At 42.3% G+C, this 21,462-nt stretch overlaps 3 protein-coding genes across 6 annotated transcripts; all 3 read right to left on the bottom strand.

Annotated features, from left to right (window-relative positions):
• Positions 1 to 935: 935 nt before the first annotated feature.
• Positions 936 to 8,942, bottom strand: LOC132469219 (5-hydroxytryptamine receptor 3E-like). 4 transcript variants are annotated; one of them, XM_060067149.1, is made up of 13 exons: positions 8,556 to 8,756; positions 5,395 to 5,458; positions 4,730 to 4,866; positions 4,552 to 4,616; positions 4,367 to 4,421; positions 3,914 to 4,077; positions 3,562 to 3,606; positions 3,318 to 3,424; positions 2,800 to 2,969; positions 2,120 to 2,274; positions 1,749 to 1,959; positions 1,461 to 1,646; positions 936 to 1,347 (listed from the first exon to the last, which is right to left on the bottom strand). In XM_060067149.1, exons 4-13 carry the CDS (start codon positions 4,579 to 4,581, stop codon positions 1,064 to 1,066), a joined length of 1,407 nt encoding a protein of 468 aa, XP_059923132.1. In that variant the 5' UTR covers positions 4,582 to 4,616; positions 4,730 to 4,866; positions 5,395 to 5,458; positions 8,556 to 8,756; the 3' UTR covers positions 936 to 1,063. The 4 variants fall into 4 exon arrangements, with proteins under 4 accessions (XP_059923132.1, XP_059923130.1, XP_059923131.1 ...); XM_060067147.1 differs by lacking the exons at positions 4,552 to 4,616; positions 4,730 to 4,866; positions 5,395 to 5,458 and having other exon boundaries at positions 8,556 to 8,608; positions 8,738 to 8,942; XM_060067150.1 differs by lacking the exons at positions 4,552 to 4,616; positions 4,730 to 4,866 and having other exon boundaries at positions 938 to 1,347.
• On the bottom strand, positions 8,901 to 17,429 carry LOC132469217 (uncharacterized). The gene is made up of 12 exons (XM_060067144.1): positions 17,140 to 17,429; positions 17,006 to 17,055; positions 16,779 to 16,902; positions 16,520 to 16,591; positions 16,357 to 16,439; positions 14,176 to 14,318; positions 13,610 to 13,745; positions 11,583 to 11,676; positions 11,390 to 11,468; positions 11,093 to 11,172; positions 9,894 to 10,903; positions 8,901 to 8,975 (listed from the first exon to the last, which is right to left on the bottom strand). Exons 1-11 carry the CDS (start codon positions 17,160 to 17,162, stop codon positions 9,925 to 9,927), a joined length of 1,863 nt encoding a protein of 620 aa, XP_059923127.1. The 5' UTR covers positions 17,163 to 17,429; the 3' UTR covers positions 8,901 to 8,975; positions 9,894 to 9,924.
• Positions 17,430 to 18,832: 1,403 nt separating this feature from the next.
• LOC132469226 (5-hydroxytryptamine receptor 3E) lies at positions 18,833 to 21,100 on the bottom strand. Its single transcript, XM_060067156.1, has 3 exons — positions 20,585 to 21,100; positions 19,548 to 19,733; positions 18,833 to 19,283 (listed from the first exon to the last, which is right to left on the bottom strand). Exons 1-3 carry the CDS (start codon positions 20,589 to 20,591, stop codon positions 19,006 to 19,008), a joined length of 471 nt encoding a protein of 156 aa, XP_059923139.1. The 5' UTR covers positions 20,592 to 21,100; the 3' UTR covers positions 18,833 to 19,005.
• Between the last annotated feature and the right edge of the window lie 362 nt (positions 21,101 to 21,462).

Raw genomic sequence — 21,462 nt, 5'->3', positions numbered from 1 at the left:
TAGGCGCAGCCTTTTAAGGCTATCGCTATTGGGTTATCCCTAGGCGTGAGCCGTAGCACTGAAAAATGTGCAATCCCCGACCACCAACAGCGTAGGCCTCAATTACGTCCGCGTGCGGCGTGCCTCAACGACGTCCGCATTTCGCAGATATAGTCGGGCGCCGGCAGACGTTCTTCTCCCAATAAACAGCTTTTCTTCAGCTATTTAAAGGACAATGAGGCCGACACTTTAAAGGCTGCGCCTATACTCATAGAATCTGGAGTTACAATACGTAACTATCGTTTCAGCCATTTACTGTACAATTCAGAATTGAATGAGAGGAGGGCTGAGGAGGGCTGTCAATCAAATATCGCGCTTCAGAAACGGCCAATCATAGGAAAGCCCGCCCTGCCTTGGTTCCCTCCCCCATAGTGCCAAAATTAAATTCGAGCGAGCGTAAAAACATCTTTCGCGAGAGGCTGTTACGCGCGAGAGGCTGTTTTGCGCGCGCTGAGGTAATTTGCGCGCGCGAGAGGCTGTTTTGCGCCCGCAGAGGTTATTTGCGCGCGCGCAGAGATCATTTTCGCGCTCGCAGTTAATATCTACGCGTGGGGAATAATATAATACGCCCGAATGCATCTTTTATCACATTAGTGAATTATGGCACTAATGTGTCGCCATAATGAATGACAACATTATGAATGTATGAATTGAACTTGATGTTGACCCCAGGGAGCTAGTGTAGTGACATGTGGAGTGGCATGATTTGTCTCCAACAATCTTAACTGTGTAGTTAGCCCAAAAGTCTATCTGCTCAGGTAACCATAAATAAACAATGCAACTTTGAATTATATTTTACATGTTTTATTAAGGATTTAGCATTTGAGAATAATAATGATAGATCTTTAAAATGAACATCAATGTAAGCCCTTAATCGTGTATTGGACCACAAATCGTCAATAATCACACTAACTAAATGTATTAAAATAAAAAAAAAACTGTTTAGGGTTAGATGACGACAGTCTACAAAGAAAATGATGTTCACTAAATTGCATAAATTAAAAACTGATTCTGAAAAACGTTTCTATCGTCTGTCTGATTCAACCCAGATCCAGATCATAGTTATAGAACTGACTGATATGAAGAGCGTGTAGAGCCCAAACAGGAAGCGATCAATGATGGAAGCCACCTGGATCCACTCCTCAGACTTCTGGTCCCCATTCAGCTGCTGTTCCACCTGTAGCCGGATCGCCCGGAGGTCTCTCCCCAACTCTCTCAACTCGCCTGGGGTTGTGTCTTCCAGTTCCAGGGGCATTGGAGGAGTCTTACCAGCTTTGATCTCCTCCCTTACAGCATTTGGATACATATCTACATTGGAGAAAAACTTTTAGTTTGTCTTTTTGTTTTGGGTGTTTGTCTATTGATGTATAGGGTTCTTCAGTCCGTCGATATAATCATAACTTTACCTAAGAACTCCATACCTGTTGAATGTTCCTTTTTTGGCTTTGGAGGCAGACCAACACAACATCCCAGTTTTTGAAGGACCACTACTCTCACCCAGCGGGGGACAGGAGCAAAGCGACTGGAGCTTGAGTGGAGGTTGGTGATGAGGATTGTCTCCAACAGGCTGGCAACCATCAGAGCCAGGCAGAGGGCGAAGAAAACATCTGGGGATAAATAGGAGAGAGTGTGAGTGTGCTGGTCACTTTTCAGTTCAAACAATGCACGTTTTTTGATAACCTGCCACTGAACAAAAGAGTACTACTGACTTATGAGTGGTATGGTGTCGCCAGTGACCGGCAGCAAGTCATTCATAAGCAACAGGAAGACGGTGTAGCCTAAGATGAGGGTCATCTTAAAGGCCGAGCGGTCCACACTCTGTGGGGGTAGCAGGAAGCTGAAGAGGTCCACTGTGGTCAAGGAGCAGCTTGGGATGATCAGGTTGACCACATAGAGAGTGGACTTACGCCTCAGACCAATCTATGGAGTTAAACAAAAAGACGGCTCCATTTAAAAGATTATCTATCGTTAACTAGTTCCATTCATTTAGCCTGTCCACCTGGAAGAAATACATTGTTTTACATTTTTAATCATAAATAAATCATTTTATTATTCCCGAACATAGAAAAAGCAAACATACGTGAAATATGAGCTCGTCCACCATAAACCCAGCATGCGATTCTTTATGAGCAGTGATATCTATTAGCTGCCACTCCCCTACAGTGCTCATCACAGCCAATGTATTCTTCAAAATCTGTGTTATCGGCCTGTTGAGGTTAACCACGATTTCCTTGTCTGACAGGTTGAGCAGAGAATTGAAAAGGAGGAGAGAGCAAAGGATGTTATACAACTGTACACCAATCTTAAAGAATAACCACGCTACCAGAATGCAACCATAATTACATGAAATCACATGCAGGCATTTCAGAGCATTTCAAAGCAAGACCTTTTTGAAACCATTACAAATGCAATTTTAGAAAAGTAAACAGAATTCTAAAAATAATTCTTACTTTAAAATTAGAAATCTTTTTATTCTGACTTTAAAATCAGAATTATGAGATTAAATTCAGAACTCCCAAAAGATGATCACATTTGGCCCTAATCCTCTTCCGTATTGCAGCGCTGTTCTTAAGACAGCTCTCGTTGAAGTTGCATTTACCAATAGTAGATGAAATCCACAGTTTGCATTAGTGGTGGTTATTGATTCCATGATCCAATACAATTTTAAGGCCTGTCACAATCGTATTTAAGACATTTTAAGGCCAAAAATTCTGATAATTTGATTTTTGATGTTCAAGGCCATCTCGTAACTATGCTTACTTGTGTGGGTGTAGGAGTTGAAGGTGAAAGTGCAGTTCTGGACGTCGAAGGGGAAGGTGTAGATGTTCAGTCTGCAGGAGCTAACCACTCTGACAGGGCTGTAGTCATAGATCTTGCCATCAGAATTGACATGTACATAAGGCACAAATGGGGCTGTGTTTTGAGAAACGCTGTAGGACGGCAAAAAAAACAACATTTTACACTTGAAATCAGTATTATTATTATTTTATATCAAAGTCATATCAAAGGCCATGTATTGCATATAAGGGATCACCGTGTAACCACTTTTACCTTGAGATTCGATTGGTTAGAGGAGTAACAGTGATTTAGGAAAATAAATATGATCCTTAATTGAACAGACATCTTTCAACTCCTGAAGTTCACATGAGTTGGGATAAAAGCAATGGGATAATTTGGTTCGCATTGTGTAGATCATTGGAGCTTAGGCATTAGCAGAATTTATGTAACAACATAAGAGAATGGGAACATTTGATCCATACGTTGTGCATGGAGCTTACAATTCATTGATGACAATATCTGGTGTCCAAAACTGGGTTCTAGGTAACGTTATCTCTTCTGTGCCGCACTGCTCTGGATCCCAGCTGATGAACTCATTCTTCCATACCTTGAACAATAAACACCAAGCAGATTGGCGTTATTTCTTTAAACGATGGATTTCAATACAATATGAATTAGTGTTTTTTAACAGAAACATCCAGATAAGGACTATGGTTATTTCGTTTATTTGTTTTTTATACTCACAATGTGTTGCCAAATATAAGTTGTCAAGAGTTGAGCTTTTTCATCCTGAAAAAAAAAGTAATTGCAGATGAAGTGTATCAATCTTTAGTAGCCAACTGTATGCCAAATATGAATCTCTGGCTACAAAAGTGTAGAGATATAAAGGGCTTTCTATCGAAATGTTGCTTAGATCCGAATTACCAGTTTCATACAAAGTCATATTCTTTATGTTGTTCTTTAACATTTATTAATTGCTCACTTTCACAATTGAAAAATTACCACATGCTTCTTGAATAAATTTTTGAGATTTAAATTCTCAAAGTCATTAGCCCAACTCAGGTAGCTACGTATACTTTTTTTTAATAGAACATACCACTCCCAGAATGCCATACATGGTAAAGGATACATAGACTTCTGTGTAATTATGGATGTTGATCACAGGCCGTATGAAGCGCAAATTAAAGACTGGTGACAGTGCTTTCAGCAGGGCTAGATTGGTGGGTTCAGAACAGTTCAGCAGAGGTTCCAAGCTAAGAGCTGGGAGCAAAATTAGAATAACAAGAAATTGAATGCTGGCAAATGTTTTACTTCACAAAACTAGTTGGTGCCATATGTGAACTTATACTGAATGAATAACCCAAGTAGACTATGATATATATATATTTTTTACATAGCATTGATCTAATAACTAACGTAATTTGTCAGCATACCTAATATGGTTGCTGTGGAAAGAAATGGGAAAGATCTCCCATCATACATATTTGATATGTAATGTTTTTTTATTTAAAAACATAACGCGTAAAAATAGTTATTTCCATGCACTCACCTTGTGTGATAGAGAACAGGATGAAAGTCATGGTCCAAAACGACCTGTCAGATAGCTGCAGATTTAAGAATTTGTGTTAACTACAGAAAACAAACGAGCAATAAATAACTCCATATGGCAGTAAACGAGACAATATTACATTGTGTAACAACCACAACTCCCTCAATATGATCTATACTCTTAACCTTCAATTCAAAGTGTTTGGCAGACATCATCTTGAAATTCTTCACCCTTCCTCTGTGTCTTGGTTCTAATATATAAAATAAGAATCATAAGATTATCACAGCAGAATGTTTATATAGTTCACTGATTCTACAAAATGTAGCTAAAATTAACCAAACCAGAGAAACTTGGATAAAATACCCTTCTCGTTGAAATGCTCTTGCAGTTTTGTACCTCAGGACAAAGATACATATATATAGCATTATTCTGAGGTAAGCGTGACTTGAAAACCCCACTTGTACAAATCAGGTGGTTTGTTCTGCACAGTGCTGCTTTTCCTATGGTTGATAAATACAAAGTAGGGTGTCAGACAGTGGAGCAGAATGTAGCTAGCAGATGGTGAAAAGTTACCACGACAAATTCCCTAAGTCCCCCAACATGCAGCTGTGTTAGTATTGGGGTTAGCATCACCAATTTGTAGACACCCAGACATAAAGCCTGCCCTGTCCTCTCCTTTTCAGACCCTGTGTAATGTGTGGGTGTGTAAAGAGCAGTACGTTCCCTACGTTCAACTGTAACAATAGTTATGTCGACAACGCCACCTTGAAGATCTAATACTGTATATCAAGGAAAGTAGATTGGTGTGTAGTGATGCTTTCAACAGGGTCACCCAAAATAGACGGATAAGACAATGAGACAGAGACGTGAGTTTCCCCCAAACAACAGTATTTAATTAACAACTAGATGAAAAAGTATGCATAGTGTTCAAAACAATATTTATTAAGAATCTAATTAAAATCGAAAAAATACCCTTCAGATAAGGTGTCACCAGTGGCATTCAACTTACAAACACTTATAAAACCTACGTTTCATCAATGTGCTGTGTCCTCTCCTCTCATCCTTGAATTTGCCAAGTCCGAACCTGCCTTCCTGGAGTTCGAAAAGGACCGAGACACATAAAAAGTTCTCACCGACATGGCAGATATTATTCACCTCAAGTAAGATCAACTAAATACAGAGCTTTGGATTACAATAACTTTATTGTAGATATTTTATTGTTATTTAAGACCAAGCATACTGAACAGCACACGTCTACAAAACTCTAGAGAACATACACAGCATGTCCAGTTGAGGGAGCTCAAACACTATTTATATTTGGTATAATGTTAAATCACCCTCTAGCGTACACTTAAACGAAGTACACTATCCACACTCACTAAGTGCGCTAATTTTCAGATGTCAGTATTGTTCCAATTCGAATTCTTCGTTTGCAACTTACGTCACAGCTAATTAATATTCGTAACCAAACCGGAAGTCGGCCATCTTGGTAGGAAAGCAATCACAACATTGCGCCCCACTACACTTGTTTCAGTCACATTAGAGTGGAGGTCATTCAATCGCAAAGCGCGTATCTAACCTCAATTGTTTCGCTATTGTATTATTTTGTTTGGCTAATAATGCCTACCAGTTGTGCTGTGCACGGTTGTGCGAATAATTTCATACGGGAGAATGGGAATTGCAGTTTTTTTAGGATTCCAAAAGTGTTCACAACTCAAGGTGAGCAGACGCGTGAGTTGACCGAGGAGCAACTTGGATTTCGAACATCTACCGGGGCGACATGGCACAAATAAATCTCGCCAACACTCGTATTTGTGGTAATCACTTCATAACTGGTACGTTTTGGGGCTCAATCAATTTGTGAGAGGTTCTTTGCAAGATTTTTTGCGCCTGCAATTCTAAGTTTGTTTTTACCAGGAAACCCTTAACCCGTAATCTACGCTCGGTAAAAGGGCCTGATCCTCGCTAAAATCCGACTTTTTCAGCTTGTAGGGATCAAAACCTAAACAGATTAACTTTCTGCTGGTATCTTCCCCTGGCGGGACTGCTTAAATTTGAGAAAATATTCTGACATTTGTATCCCACTATTGTTTTCGCTGCTAGAAGACGGCTGTGTTTTTGCTTGTTTTTTCCATTTTGATCACGTGGTTGCAAACGAAGAATACTCCGTGGTGCACTAACCGGAAATTAGGATCACGACTGCCGCCGCGGCTCCTCCCCCGCAATAAACATCCCGCTTTGAACAGTGAACTCTTTATGCCTAGCTGCTATAAAAACTACAAAATGACTCTATTTATGCAGGCTATGTGGAAAAATCTGCTGAATTTGGCTCAGCCTGGCTCCGCCCTCTTCCGCTACGTAGCTAAGATGGCTGCCGTTGAGTACGAAAAGTGTACGCCGATGACGACGATCCACACTTTGCGATTTGACCGTTTTGAGTACACCATCCGGGTCCTTCAGTACACTTATTATCGCCCGATCTGAATCGGAACGCTCTACGTCAGGGGTCTCAAACTCAATTTACCTGGGGGCCGCTGGAGGCAGATTCTGGGTGAGGCTGGGCCACATCAAGTTTTCCACAAAAAAGTACAAATATCCAGTCTTCTCAAGCTTTACTATTAACAGTTCAGTAACATGAATGCTTTTTTGAACATGAATGGCTCTTTTGAACATGAACGACTTTAAAACATGAACCTTCTTCAGAACATGAAGTGTCCTTCTGAACATATGGCTTTTCTTGCCTACTCCTTACTGCCAGAGACCTGGCAGCGCTTCCTCTCACACAGCTCCTGCAGGGCCCATGCAGGGCTTTATATATATATTTTTTTATAAAGCTTGCTGCGCCCAACAACCTTGCGAAGACGGGGTGAAATGTGCAGAAGCATTTTTCACTGCAAACGTTGGTGTGTGTGTGTGTTAGGGCTTTGACTTTTGCCCAAAAATCATATTCGAAGTTCGTTTGTTTATTAATATTAATATTCGAATATATTCGAATATTTATTAAGAATATTTTGACCATTAAATGCCTTCAGTAAGACCTGGATTGGGCTTTGCGAGGTTTGTTTACCGGCGTTGCTATGGTTACCGGTCTTGCGTGTTCCAACGATTTATTAGGTTTCTAATAAATCGCTGTCTAATCAATACTTCATTCACTGCCTCTTCCGTGGTCATTACAATATTATGAATAGACTGTGTCGGGTTCTCCGACGTCTCTCCCTCTTGGCCTGCCCATAACAAGATCGAAATACATCAGAGGAGTCACACAGGAGAGAACCCGGTCAGGTGCATGGTGTTTGGAAAGAGATACACACAGAAAGGGCGTATCTCCAGCGCACACAGACTTGGGAGAAGCCATACCGTTGGCCTAGCACATTTCACCTCCGTCTTATGCAAGGTTTTTGTGCGCAGCAAGCTTTCTAAATGAGGCCAACGGGCAAGCGCAGCGACTCGGCAAAAAATAAATAAATAAATTTAAACGTGCGGGCCTCACTAACACTTAACTTTGATATCAAGTAGGGGGCCACAAAATATCGTCCCGCGGGCCGCAATTGGCCCGCGGGCCGCGAGTTTGAGACCCCTGCTCTACGTACTCAAACTTAGGCTAGTAAGGACGGATAGTATGGATATTGGAACACGGCAGACAGGTATATACGTTGAAAACAGTTTGCATAAACATTGCTTTGCGTGTTCTCGAAGGAGCTCGATGCATGCGAAGAAATAGATATTATACCTTGCAAAATAACAGAATTGACATTATCTACATCATCACATGCAAACAGTGCACTTATGCACCTGTTGCATCTTGTCACACAATGGTTCCATCTTGTTCCTTCTTTACTTTTTAATGGAAACAGTTACAGCACACATTTTCATTTTTCGTTTATAACAAAAGATCATTATTATAACATTCCCAGTTAAGAAATTAATAAGAAAGTGCTTTATATTTACAAAAGTCCACGCAGTGGTTTGTCTTCACATTTTGGGAAAACTATTTGGTGTCCACTGTAGAAAAGCCAACCATCTCTACTCTGATGGACACACACACACACACGGCATTATAGTGCTAGGTCCAAAGGTGGATTAGCTAGTTAGCTAGCTCGAGTAGCTACCGCAGGATAACAAACAGAAGCTTGCTCTGGGTCATGAGCTTTCGAGTACGTGCATGAAGGGGTTTGATTGACGTACTTACTGTCCAATGCCACTCGGTGGTTCTGGAAATCATTGGCTGGAGTTTTTCGAACCCTGCCCGTTCCACAGATGATTGACATGTTTAATTTTCATGTCAGTACTTCTAACTCAGTGGCTGTAAGTGGGTTATGATAAGGATTTCAAGTAATTTTGCAAAAATGGCCAAAAAATTTAATTTCATACCTGTAATATTCAGATCACGCCAGTAGTCTGAATTAATATTAATGTTCACCGTAAGCTTGCACGTACTGTTTACGTCATTACGGTAGTATAAGCGCCAACCGGATGTGATGCCCGGGGCGCGAGGTTGTTCAGTTCTCCAGCAATAAAGCAACATCATGCAAAGCTCCGTTTCATCATTTATGATTACTACGTTAACGCTACTCATAAATACCACAATATCCAACCTTTAAGGCTCTTAAGGTGCGGCCACACCAGACGCGTATCTCGCGTACTTTTTACGCGAAATACGCGCGTAAAATGTTGCTTGACCATTTTGTGTCAAAAATGGTCGCATACGCGCAATACGCGCTATACGCGCCTACGTCACACAACCCATACACACCGATAGCTGAAGCCAAGCAAAATACACACACACATTATTCACTGATCTTACCAGGAACGCCAATATCCTCTGCCACGTCGACCCACGCCCTCTCTGTTTTGTTCCTGTCCCTGTACGACACCATCGTGGTGTCGTACAGGACAGGACGGCCGCACACGGCGACGATGATATTTTGATCCACCTCCATTTCTGTTCGTGTAGTGTCTGTAGTGTTGATCAGCAGAGAAATAGTCCGCCAAGACGTTGAGTTTGCTTAGTAACCAGAGACTCTGTCCATGCAAGTGAACGGAGCGTTCCCTCTTCGTAATAACTATCAAACCAAACATCCTTCACATTCACCGAGCGAACATTATGAAAGTAAAATGCACATTTCTTGCTAGAAATGTTTCCATAAAAGCATTTAATGGCGTAACTATGTTACTATTTCCACACAGAATAAAGAAAGATGTCGGCCGTATGCTTCTGTCCAAGCTCACTACTCTCTGCCAGTGACGTCGGGTCAAGCTCAACGCTGATTGGGCAACACGGCTAATCGTCATGCGTATGAGCGTAAAAAGTTCAATTTTTTGAACTCTTGAAATGTACGCGATATACGCGCAATACGCGTGTATAGAGCGTAAATATACGCGCCTCATACGCGCAATACGCGCGTAAAATGTTGCTTATACGCGTATTACGCGTAATACGCGCGTAAACCAATGGTTCACTATGGAAAAAATGGCGATTTCATACGCGAAGTACGCGAGATACGCGTCTGGTGTGGCCGCACCTTTAGTATCCATTAAGTCCACGGTCTCAGACCTAATTAAACACTATGATAATCACTGATAATGATTAGCTTGTGCTGATCCGCAGGCGGAAGAGACACCTTGTTGCCTTGAGTGTCCAGAATACCCTGGGCTGCTTGTGTTGTTTGGGTTAAGGTGCTTGCTCCCTCTATGGTTCTTTGAGGCATTCCAGTGTAGGGAGTCTCAGGAAGCTTGTCCGGCCGACCTCTGGGCCTACTGTCGTTTGCCGTTGGAATGAGCACTCCTGGTCGCTTCATCATACTTTGGAATTCTTGAAAGTCATCGTCCAAGGAAACAAGGCTGCATGCAGTGGAAGGGCAGGACACCTCAGAAGGATTTGAAACCCAGACATTGAATGACTGTTTCTCCTCACCGGAAACACGTTCCATCATGCTGGACCAGTCAGCTTCTCCAACTAGGAGTGACTCTTTCAAGTTGTCACCAGACTGGGAGGAGCCAAAGCCATGCAGGTCGGAGGAAGAAGTGGTGTCACCCGGAGAACAGCTATACGAGAGGTCTACCTGCAGAGCCTCTGATTGGGATAGGCTCCCCGATTCAGCGTTCCACGACTGATAGGAAAGGTCAGTTTTCATATGGGATGGATCGAAAGGCTGCCTCTCTCCAGTCAGCTGGAAAATAGGCATCTGAGAATCTGGAAAAGGGTTGTGTACCCCACCCCACAACATACTGGGTTTGTAGAAGGACTCACTAAGTACAGCAGGCGGGTTGGCAGCGTATAACCCCTGGGTCCCAGAAGGAGACATGGAATATGTCATGTTCTCAAAAACGGAGGGGCTGGAGGTCACAGCGACTGGATTGTAACCAGTGATGCTTTGGGCAACGACGAGCCAGGGAGCTGTGGAGAGCTGGGGGAAGGCCATACGCATGGCTTCCTCCACATCGGAGATGATGTCAATGGAGACCTTCTGAGAGTAACCCAGAGACGAGGCCACGCTGTTTGCTCTGACACTTTGAAGGGAATTCCCACCGCTGTCCCTGGAAGATAAACCAGGAGAGGAAGATTATGTTATTTGTGATGTTGCGAGAGTCATTTAATGGAGTGACATCATCATTGTCACTCCTGTGACTACGGTATTTTCTTATAAACAGTTTATTGAATTCCATTCCATGTACAGGACAGTGAAGACTTTTTGAAACAAAAGAGGGCCAGCAATATTAACCCACAATGGTTTTTCGTCGAATTCATCCTCTTTGCAGGCCTCAACATAGACAGAGCTCAGGAGAGTTTTCTGCGGCATAAGCACCTGTGAAACGGTCGGAAAATCGTTAAAACAATGTGTGGATCCTACCGTTTCATATCCCATGATGATTCTTAAAAGATTTGGCCTGTTGGTCAAAGGTCCATTGTGTAGAATTTTGTAGTAACCTGTGGTGAGGTGGCAGTTTGCAAGAGACTGAAAGTTTCCCCCTCACCAACGACAGCAGTGGCCTGTATTCGTAAAATTCCATAAAGCTGTGTACCTTGTGACCTCCTCGGACCATGAATAACAAAGTTGAGTTTTTATAGTCGTCAACGCTATCCCACCAACTCTCCTTCAACCTAGAGACAAATGGAACAAATATAATTTTATAAAAACCTTTTTCATTTCATCTTTTAAAAAAGTTTACTGACGACATCATGACACAAGTAACTGTGAGGATAAGGGCATCTCACCGTGTGCAGAATAGATACAGGAAACTGGTGATGATGAAAGCAGCAACACACAGACTCACAAAGACCGCCACCGCAATACTGGTAGGCGACACAGCTGAAAAAGAACATGCATATATCATGTTTGAGAAAAATATCATAGCCTTTTCACCATCTCCCACTACCAGTTTATACCATTTCTTCATTAACTCAAGAGTAATGCTCAATTTACTGCATTATGTACGTCTGTTGATTAGCCCAGACGTCACGTACATCAACGTTTCTGCAATAATAGAGGCCAAGACAAGCTTGTAGACAGAAACGAGTAAACGGGGAGCCGTGCGTATTCTTGATCAAAAGCAATGTAACGATTACCTTTCTCGACTGATGAGTCACTTTCCTATTCATTTTTATTCAAATTATAAATAGTCATATTTACTGTAAAATAAAAATGTACTGTTTTACTGTACGTAGATCATTAGAGATCCCATGGCATCCTACTTTATGAATGCTTTATATGGGTGTTAGTGGGCCGCTAATGCAGTACATTCAAGAAATTCATCCTTGGTGCAGAATTACAGCCACTACGAGCCGGTCCCACAATGAGCTTTCCTCAAACGTGCCATTTTTTTTAGAGACGGCCCAGTGCTCCGGAGGGAGACCTGGAGCTCTATATCTAAATAATATCATATTATTCATAAATATCTATATCATATATTATATATTTTCACGGCCAAAAAAACTTTGTTCGCCTCCATATGATATTATGAATCTCAAACGACTGCTTCAGGTTTTCCGACGGCGACGTCTCTGTTTCTTCCACTTCCACATCAATCTGAAACACACTGAGCTGCGACATGGAGGACAAAAGGGATTTTTGCCCGCGATTGTTGACGGCGATTGTTTCCCGCCGAAGCCCTGCTACCTGCTGCCGAGGCACCACCGCAATGTGTTATGCGCCATAACACCAACAGCAGAACGGCTATCCAAATATATAACAAAGAACACTTGCGTTACAGTGTGTGTATTCACACACACACACACACACACACACACACACACACACACACACACACACACACACACACGTGGTGCTTTCACTGTCGTATCTCAATGTCTCATTGGCAGGCCAAATTCTCTGGGCGGGCAAGGCAGAGAAAGGGGACGAAACTTTGCCCATTACGACAACATATGGGAACAAATTCGACATCGGAGTGTCTGAGCATTCACGCCATTTCTAGCCACTGGGGGGCTGTCATGCCAAATTTGCCTACGTCATCAGTTGTTGACCAATTCCAAACCTGCCTGGCAATGGGCGATCGCGGAAGGTTCTTGAACATTCGCGAACTTTCATGCTTGTTCATTGCACTCCTTCATTGAGCGTGACAAGACAGGTTTTTGAAACCTGCTTTAAACACTCAGTTTACTAGCTAAATTTAATTAAACAATTCAATACAATACAAATATAAAGTAAAAACAAGTGTTATCTAGCGATACGTTATCTGTATTATGTTATTTGGTGTTCGGCAACATAAGCGCGAATGTTTTTTGAAACCTGCTTTAAACACTCAGTTTACTAGCTAAATTCGATTAAACAATTCAATACAATACAAATATGAAGTAAAAACAAGTGTTATATAGCGATCCGTTATCTGTATTATGTTATTTCGTCTTTGGAAACATGAGCCGAATGTTTTTTGAAACCTGCCCGGCAACGGACAACCCAATCAAATCAGTTGTCAAGTTGTCAACAACTGATGACGTAGGCCGGTACAAATTTGGCAGCCGGTACAAATTTGGCATGACAGGACTGGTGGGAAATGTACTGCATTTATGAAGCTTATTTGATACCACGAATAGGATGCACAGATATATACAGTTTCTTGCAGATGCCATCCGATAATACTCATTATCATCCACTAGAATCAGTGTACGTACACCTGGATAGGCGGAGATAGAGAGGGATGGAACTGAGACCAGCAGGAGTTTAGGTAGCAGAGCCGGCAGTAGCCTGATGGGTAGGGACCAGAGGTAGGGGGTTTAGATCTTACGGGTGGTGAATGTCAGGTCTCCACTACTTTCACTGTAGAACGCAGAGTAGCTCTGCATGCTGACCAGGTACTCTGTACTCGGCTCCAGGGACTTGCCCAAAATCTCATAAGACTCCATGGACGAAACGTCCACTTTCTGCAACAGAAAGACTACAGCTTCAACGGCATGGTTCAGAAATAAATATCAGTCTGGGTTTCATCTACAGCCTATGTTAGGCTCCAGCCAACACTTTGTTTGACCAAGACAGGCAGCACGGAATTAAATCCTAACACCAACAGAAGAATCCAAACCTTTACCAATTTTTCCAAATACACCTGAATAACCAACAACAACATTTCTACACATGTGGCAATTCCACAAATAGCAAATTATTACAGACACATTTACATTACATTGGGTCATTTATACTTTTTTAATGGTACTTTTTACAGGATATTCTGCCTTTGTGTGGTTGAGTCTGTAGAGAGATCGACTTAAGTGATGAAATAGGAAGGTGACGGACATGTAGATGTCAATGGATGTTATGTAGGCCTTGAATCGGGGTCTCTGGTGTAAATGGACATACCGTGCCGTTCTCTCCTTCTTTGCGGTAGTTCAGCCACACCGTCAGGTCGAAGGAGGGGTCTTTTTCGTATTTTGTGTCCCACATCACCAGATAATTCTCATTTTCTCTTGTCACCGAAGTGATATTTGGGGCTTTGGGTTTTACTGGGGTAAAGATTAGACAGTGAATATAGAGAAAGTTCATTAAGGAGCATGTATGGGTAAGACAGTGAAAACAGAGAAACTTAAGGAAGGAGCAGGTAGGTGTTAGACAATGATTATAGATAGGTAATTAAGAAGCAGGTACAGGGGGCTAGACAGTGGCTGCAGAGACAGGTCATTAAAGAGCAGGCACGGTTAAAACAGAGACAGGTCATTAAGATGAGGGGTTATTAGACAGTGAATACAGAGTGACAGGTCAGAAATGAGCAGACGATTCCATATACATATAAATGTACAGGCCAATGTGGCGTCCATATTTATCACTTGGAGGACACATTACTGCAGTCAGTGGCGGACTCAGGGGGGGCGACTGCCCCCCCCTGAGCCTTAATGAGTGCCCTTATAGTCCCCTTCTTCCCGTCTGGTGCCCTTTTATTGCCCCCTTTAGTACCCTGATAGTGCCCTTCTGCCCGTCTGGTGCCCTTCTAGTGCCCTGATAGTCCCCTTCTGCCCGTCTGGTCCTTCTAGTGCCCTGATAGTCCCCTTCTGCCCGTCTGGTCCTTCAAGTGCCCTTCTGTGCTTCTAGTGCCTTTCTAGTGCCTTTCTAGTACCCTGATAGTGCCCTTCTTCCCGTCTGGTCCTTCTAGTGCCCTTCTAGTGCCCTTCTAGTACCCTGATAGTGCCCTTCTAGTACCCTGATAGTGCCCTTCTGCCCGTCTGGTCCTGCTAGTGCCCTTCCAGTGCCCTTCCAGTGCCCTTCCAGTGCCCTTCTAGTGCCCTGATAGTGCCCTTCTGCTCGTCTGGTCCTTCTAGTGCCCTGATAGTGCCCTTCTGCTCGTTTGGTCCTTATAGTGCCCTTCTGCTCGTGTGGTCCTTATAGTGCCCTTCTAGTGCACTTCTGCCCGTCTGGTGCCCTTCTAGTGCCCTTCTGCCCGTCTGGTGCCCCCATGATTGAAAAAGTGTGCTTAAGTGCCCTCTATGGTGGTGAAAATTATAGAAAGTGCCTTATTGGCTGCCCTTTACACGTGAACGAAAATTAATGAGTGCCCTAGGTTGCCCCTGATGATGATGATGTGCCCTCTGGAGCAAGAATATGGCAAACCGAAAAAAACATGTTGTGGTTAGCTATTGAGGTGCAGACGTTCCTCTCTTTGGTAGCTGACGAACGGGGAATGCGGGGCGTTGCTTTCATGTGTCGTCGCCATGACAAACGGCTACATCAAGTGATACTTAAATCTCCACTGGATAACGAAGCAAAAAGCGGATAAAGAGTATGTCAGAACCCATAGTGGAAAAGCGCAATTAGATGCCAAGTTAGAAAAACTTAATATTTTCAGTTTGCATAATCCGTTTAAAATGTATATACATTTTTTGAGCGTTCAAGATCATTCAAGTGTAGGTCATTTCGGGCAAGAGAGACGATAATGGTCAGCTATCACCTCAACATGAAGGAAAACTTCCTTAAATGTTTCCGTAGCTGGCTGTCAGCAGTCAAAGACTGTCTGGTAGCAGCAGACTAAATTTTCTCCAGTCTAATTTTTACATAAATGTTTGTAAAGATGAAAGCAGTAAGGCATCCTCCTTTCTTTGGCTAAAATGTGAAAGTGCACAATGATGTGAACAACTCATTTTGGTGTTTATAAAGTCGCTAGAATAAGGGGAAACAGTGTCTTTGAAGCAACATTTCTGGGGGAGGACCCCCACACCCCCCGTTTAAATTATGAGCCCAACTATTCTTTTAAGTGCTACATGGAGATGTAACAAGTGCCCCCAATGGGACCTTCAAGGCAGCGCTTGCTAAGGTTAGGGGATAGGACCTTCCAGGCAGCGCTGCCTTTAAGGCTCCGTTGGGGGAACGAAACACCATCAAGTTAGAAAAGCCACTGTGTCCGCTGGTGGGGCCCCATGTTGTCCAGAATGTGCCCTTTTTATTTTTTCGCCCCTGCCCTTCAAACAGTCTGAGTCCGCCACTGACTGCAGTCATTATGGAGCAGGTATGGAATTACTTTTTTCAGGTATGAAACGGCTTGCTTAAACTCACTGTCTGCAGCGCTGATGTTTATGGACTCCACTAGGGCCCCAGCTTTCCACAACGTTGTGTTGTATTTCTCCCCCAGAACAATCCTCATAAAATAACATGTTAAAGTTAGAAACATATTCGTTATTAGTTAGGCAACAGATTCATTTGTAAAATAAAATCTTACCCCTTGATGTCCAACGAGCAGCTGCACGTCCCCGTCCGAACTGGGTCCGGTGTTAAAGTGCAATTACTCTTACTGAAAAGTAAAATAAAGCCCAATATTAATAACTCGCATTGCGTCGTCACTATATCACAAACGAATGTGGATAGACGTAGGCCTACTATGTTTCTTTCCGTTTCATATTTTCAAGTCAATGTATGATGACTGGCATTAATGTTCGGCATTAATGAGTCATTAATATCGGTCCGTTATTAATAATTACATGCATTCGTAGGAGTAATCCACTCGGGTGCTGAGTGTGTACTCGGCGCAGCTCGGCTCGTCGGGCGGGGGATCGATCCCACACATCAGCCTTTCGAAGTCGTTGTCGCAGTGAAGATTGAGCCCTGTGTCTCCAAAACAACATGATTATTGTAGCTTAACAAGTAAGGAAAAATAAAAACACCGCCAATCGCCCTGAGTCGGTTTCACTGGAAGACTTTCTCTTACCGTGTGCTGCCATAGAAATACTTTTTAGAAGGAAAACGCCCAGGTAAAACCTAAATCCAATATAGGAAAATATGTCATACAGTTATTGTTACACTGAATGCATTCACATAAACTTGTACACAATCTTTGTTTACCGTAAACCTGGTATCCGCTCCATTGTCGACTAAAATTGTTGAGTTTCCTGAAAACGAAACCGCTTTCGGACTGACCCAACTGTTGCGTCTTTGTGTTTAGATATCGCTTAGTATAAAGTTGACCCACGGTAATGCCCCTCCTTTCTTTCTTTGGAGAAAGAGGAAGTTCTTCTGCGTCACGTATCCAAAGAATCGAATGAATCATCAGCAGTGGGTTGACAACAGGACAAGTTATATTATGGTCAGGTTTGATTCGCCGAACCTGAAATAATACTTGGTTTATACATGTGTTATATACACCAGGTAAAACACATAGACACCAGTGTGTGTAATTCCTGGCGTTAATGGACATGGGGCGGTTGTATGAATTTTTTACTTCCGTGGAAAATAAATCCACAGGGTGGCCATAATGCGTTGTTAATGTGTCTGCACAGTGCGCATTTCTATTGTAGTAATAATAATACGTTTGAGCATAAATGTAGTCTACATGCATACACATAATTGTTGATAGTCAGTATCCGATTTTGCATAACCTTCATAGTTCAGTACTTAAACCTTAATAATGATAAATAAATCATGCCTGCTGAGCTCATTTACAAAAGTTAAGGGTATTAATTAGACAAATGCTCCAAGCAAACCTCGGAACAATTAAAACCGAAACCTTGACTTCTATCTTCCCCCTAACTAACTCAATATGACTCATATAATTATATGATATAACATACATTATTACATGCTGTGTATTGTAGGGTTGGGCTATCGTCTCTATTTTTGTGTTGTCCAATCACGGTTATTCTAGATTGCTGGATCAGATCCATGGAGAAGAGACGGCTAATGGGTTTCAAAATTCACTTTATTTTTTTTATTTTTTCATTAATCAGTCATTCTGATTAATGGGGCTAATCGAGTGGATATTCTGCTCCCTGAGAAACAGCTCTGTGTGGGTGCAAAGTAGGGAGGAGATTCTAGAGGTCAGAAATTACTCACCATTCACTGAGCGTTGAGTGGAAGCAGTGGCGGCACCAGAAATTTGTCTTGCTGGTGCTACAGCTGGTCGGAAGTATTCAGTGATAGTGCTACGGGTGTACCGTATGGCAATCAAAAGTCAGGCTCAAGCATTATGTACCTATTATAAACGGCTCTGTTTATTCACAAGCAGCAAAAAGCAATTGATAGATCTAATATGGTAGTTAACTGTGACAGTGTCTACAGCATCAGAGGCGACCCGGGCTTCACAGAGCCGAGGCAAACCAACAGAGCACCCGACACAGAATCAGGCACCAATCCCGCAATCAGCGTCAAATGCATGCTTTTCAACTTAAAAACACAACACTAACCCACAATGAACACTGCTGTTTGCTAAACTTCGAAAATATACACTGTTTCCAGAAGTGGGGTTCTGTTGAAAGGTTACATTAAAGCCAGCAAAGCAAGCTATACAATATTTGCTGTTACGTTCAATTAAATCAAGGTTATCAAACGCATGGTGATTAAATATCTTTACGGGTTGACTCAGACCCTTCCCAATTACTCTCCCTCATTTTCATGTTCAAATAATTCATAACAACAATATCACCAACATATAGGCAAGTAATTTTTGTAAAATAAAACAACATTTTTTGAAAAAGTTTTATTTTGATTCAATCAGATTGGACGATGTCAGATTTTAGGAGCATAGCATTAATTAAACAAGTGATGCCGGGAATGGAGTATTGAACCTCTCCTAAGTAACAATCATACTGACTAAACTTACTCAAGTACATTTCGAACATAAGGAAATAATACGTAGGCTAGAAGACTACATAAGGCAACACAAATCTTGGCCGCTATATAACATTTATGGAACCCTTGTCTAAACACATTCTTTTATTTGCTGTATGAAAAGGCCCAGATACAGATCATACCTACGAAGCTGACTATTATGAAGACGGCATAGAGCCAAAACAGAAAGCGATCGATGACGCCTGCCACCTGGGTCCACTCCTCAGAGTTGTGGTTCCCTCTCTGCTGCCGGTCCACCTGCCGCCGGATGGCCTGGACGTCTCTGCCCAACGTCCTCAGTGCGTCCAGGGTTGTGTCTACTAGATGTTTGCCCCCTGGAGGATTCATGTAAACGCCGCCCTCCTCCACTGCGGCATTGGGATCTGTATGGTAATGCAGGTCTTTCACGTTAAAGTGTGTGCATCTTATGCACTGGGTGCCATGTCGATTACTTTTTGATTGAAAAGGGCGAGCTTTTCGAGATAAATACAGAACTATTTCATCATGTTTGATGAAGATCATCATTTCAATCATCTCCTTGAATGAAAATGCTACCTTCCACGTCTTCCTCTTCGTCTCAGCCTAATTTTGTACACTTTTGTTTTGCAACCTGGAACATGGAACATGGATCTAGCCGCACCCCATACCTGTTGAATGTTCTTTTGGTGGCATTGGAGGCAGACCAACCAAACGTTCCAGAGTTCCAAGGAAAACGACTCTCACCCAGCGGGGGACGGGGGCTCGGCGTCTGGAGCTTGAGTGGAGGTTGGTGATGAGGATTGTCTCCAACAGGCTGGCCACCATCAGAGCCAGGCAGAGATAGAAGAAAACATCTGAGGATAAATAGGAGACAGTGTTGGTATGCTGGTTACTTTTCAGTTCTAGCTATACAAGTTGATGTCATCCTCACTCTGAACAAGGGTACTACTGACTTATGAGTGGTATGGTGTCGCCAGTGACCGGCAGCAAGTCATTCATAAGCAACAGGAAGACGGTGTAGCCTAAGATGAGGGTCATCTTAAAGGCCGAGCGGTCCACACTCTGTGGGGGTAGCAGGAAGCTGAAGAGGCATGCATTCCAGAGCATCCATTGATTTTTCTATCTATGTGGGGTCTTACTTGTGTGGGTGTAGGAGTTGAAGGTGAAAGTGCAGTTCTGGAAGTCAAAGAGGAAGGTGTAGATGTACAGCCTGCATTAGCTAACCACTCTGACAGGGCTGTAGTGGTAGATCTTGCCATTAGAATTAACATGTACATAAGGCACAAATGTTGTGTTTTGCGAAACGCTGTAGGACGGCAAAAAAACACATTTCACACTTGTTTCGAGCAATGTTTACATCTTTAGATATGATCAGTATTATTATTATTTTATATCAAAGTTATATCAAAGGCCTTGTATTGCACATAAGGGATCACCATGTCACCACTTTTGAGATTCTATTGGTTAGAGGAGTAACGGTGATTTAGGAAAATAAGTACGTTCCTTAATTGAATAGACATCTTTCCACTCCTGAGGTTCACATGAGTGTGGATAAAAGCAATTGAATAATTTGGTTCACATTTTGTAGATCATTGGAGCTAAAGGCATAAACTTATGGAACAACATAAGACAATGACAACATTTGATCCATACGTTTCGTCTCTGTGTTTCACACTTGATTATTGTAGTTGTGCATGAATCTTACAATTCATTGATGACCATATCTGGTGTCCAAAACTGGGTTCTAGGTAACGTTATCTCTTCTGTGCCGCACTGCTCTGGATCCCAGCCGATGAACTCATTCTTCCATACCTGGTCGCCTATGCTGAGCTGCAATGCCAGAAGAAATGAAACATCCTGTCATTCTATCCAAAGACTTTCACATTGCTGACCTCATTCTACGACACATTCATGGAGGTGGGACATGGTGGTCGAAACCATACGCTATCCAGACTATGTCAGAAATATTGGATTCCTGGTGCCGCAGTATTGATCAGAAAAATCCTGTCTAAATGTGTTGTCTGTCGGCGTATAAATGCTATTCCTGGACAACAGCAGATGGCTGATCTACCCCCGGATAGAGTCTCTCCAGATGAACCACCATTCACAGACGTTGGAGTCGATTACACTTGGGTTAGGAAAGGACCGAGACACTTAAAATGTTCTCACCGACACGGCAGATATTATTCACCTCAAGTAAGATGAACTAAATACAGAGCTTTGGATTACTATACGTTTTTTATTGTAGATATTTAATTGAAATTGAATATAAGACCAAACAAATTCAACAGCACACGTCTACAAAACTCTAGAGAACATACACAGCATGTCCAGTTGAGGGAGCTCAACACTGTTTATATTTTGTAGAATGTTAAATCACCCTCTAGTGTACATTTGGTTCAATAGCTCGTGTTGCATAGATTGACCAGGTATATACGTTAAACTGTTTGCATAAACAATGCTTTGCGTGTTCTTGAAGGAGCTCGATGCAAGGGAAGAGATACTTATTATACCGTGCAAAATAGAGGGTTAGAATTGACATGATTAACATCATCATCAAATGCAAACAGTGCATTTATGCAC

Source organism: Gadus macrocephalus, chromosome 12, assembly GCF_031168955.1.
Source record: "Gadus macrocephalus chromosome 12, ASM3116895v1".
Lineage (NCBI taxonomy): Eukaryota > Metazoa > Chordata > Actinopteri > Gadiformes > Gadidae > Gadus > Gadus macrocephalus.
The sequence above is the reverse complement of the archived record's forward strand: the minus strand, read 5'-3'. Positions and strand labels throughout refer to the sequence as shown.

What these genes read in the sequence shown, in the direction of transcription:
- LOC132469219 (XM_060067147.1), bottom strand. Translation starts at nt 8,942, where the DNA reads ATGAGTAGCGTTAACGTAGTAATCATAAATGATGAAACGGAGCTTTGC. An exon ending in CCTGTTCTCTATCACACAAG is followed by an intron (nt 4,078 to 4,366) that starts GTGAGTGCATGG and finishes TTTTGCTCCCAG; the next exon opens with CTCTTAGCTTGGAACCTCTG. An exon ending in TGTATGGCATTCTGGGAGTG is followed by an intron (nt 3,607 to 3,913) that starts GTATGTTCTATT and finishes TTTTTTTTTCAG; the next exon opens with GATGAAAAAGCTCAACTCTT.
- LOC132469226 (XM_060067156.1), bottom strand. An exon ending in ACCAAAAGAACATTCAACAG is followed by an intron (nt 19,284 to 19,547) that starts GTATGGGGTGCG and finishes ATTACCATACAG; the next exon opens with ATCCCAATGCCGCAGTGGAG.
- LOC132469217 (XM_060067144.1), bottom strand. Translation starts at nt 17,162, where the DNA reads ATGGAGCGGATACCAGGTTTACG. An exon ending in GAGCGGATACCAGGTTTACG is followed by an intron (nt 17,056 to 17,139) that starts GTAAACAAAGAT and finishes TATTGGATTTAG; the next exon opens with GTTTTACCTGGGCGTTTTCC. An exon ending in TGCTCGTTGGACATCAAGGG is followed by an intron (nt 16,440 to 16,519) that starts GTAAGATTTTAT and finishes TTATTTTATGAG; the next exon opens with GATTGTTCTGGGGGAGAAAT.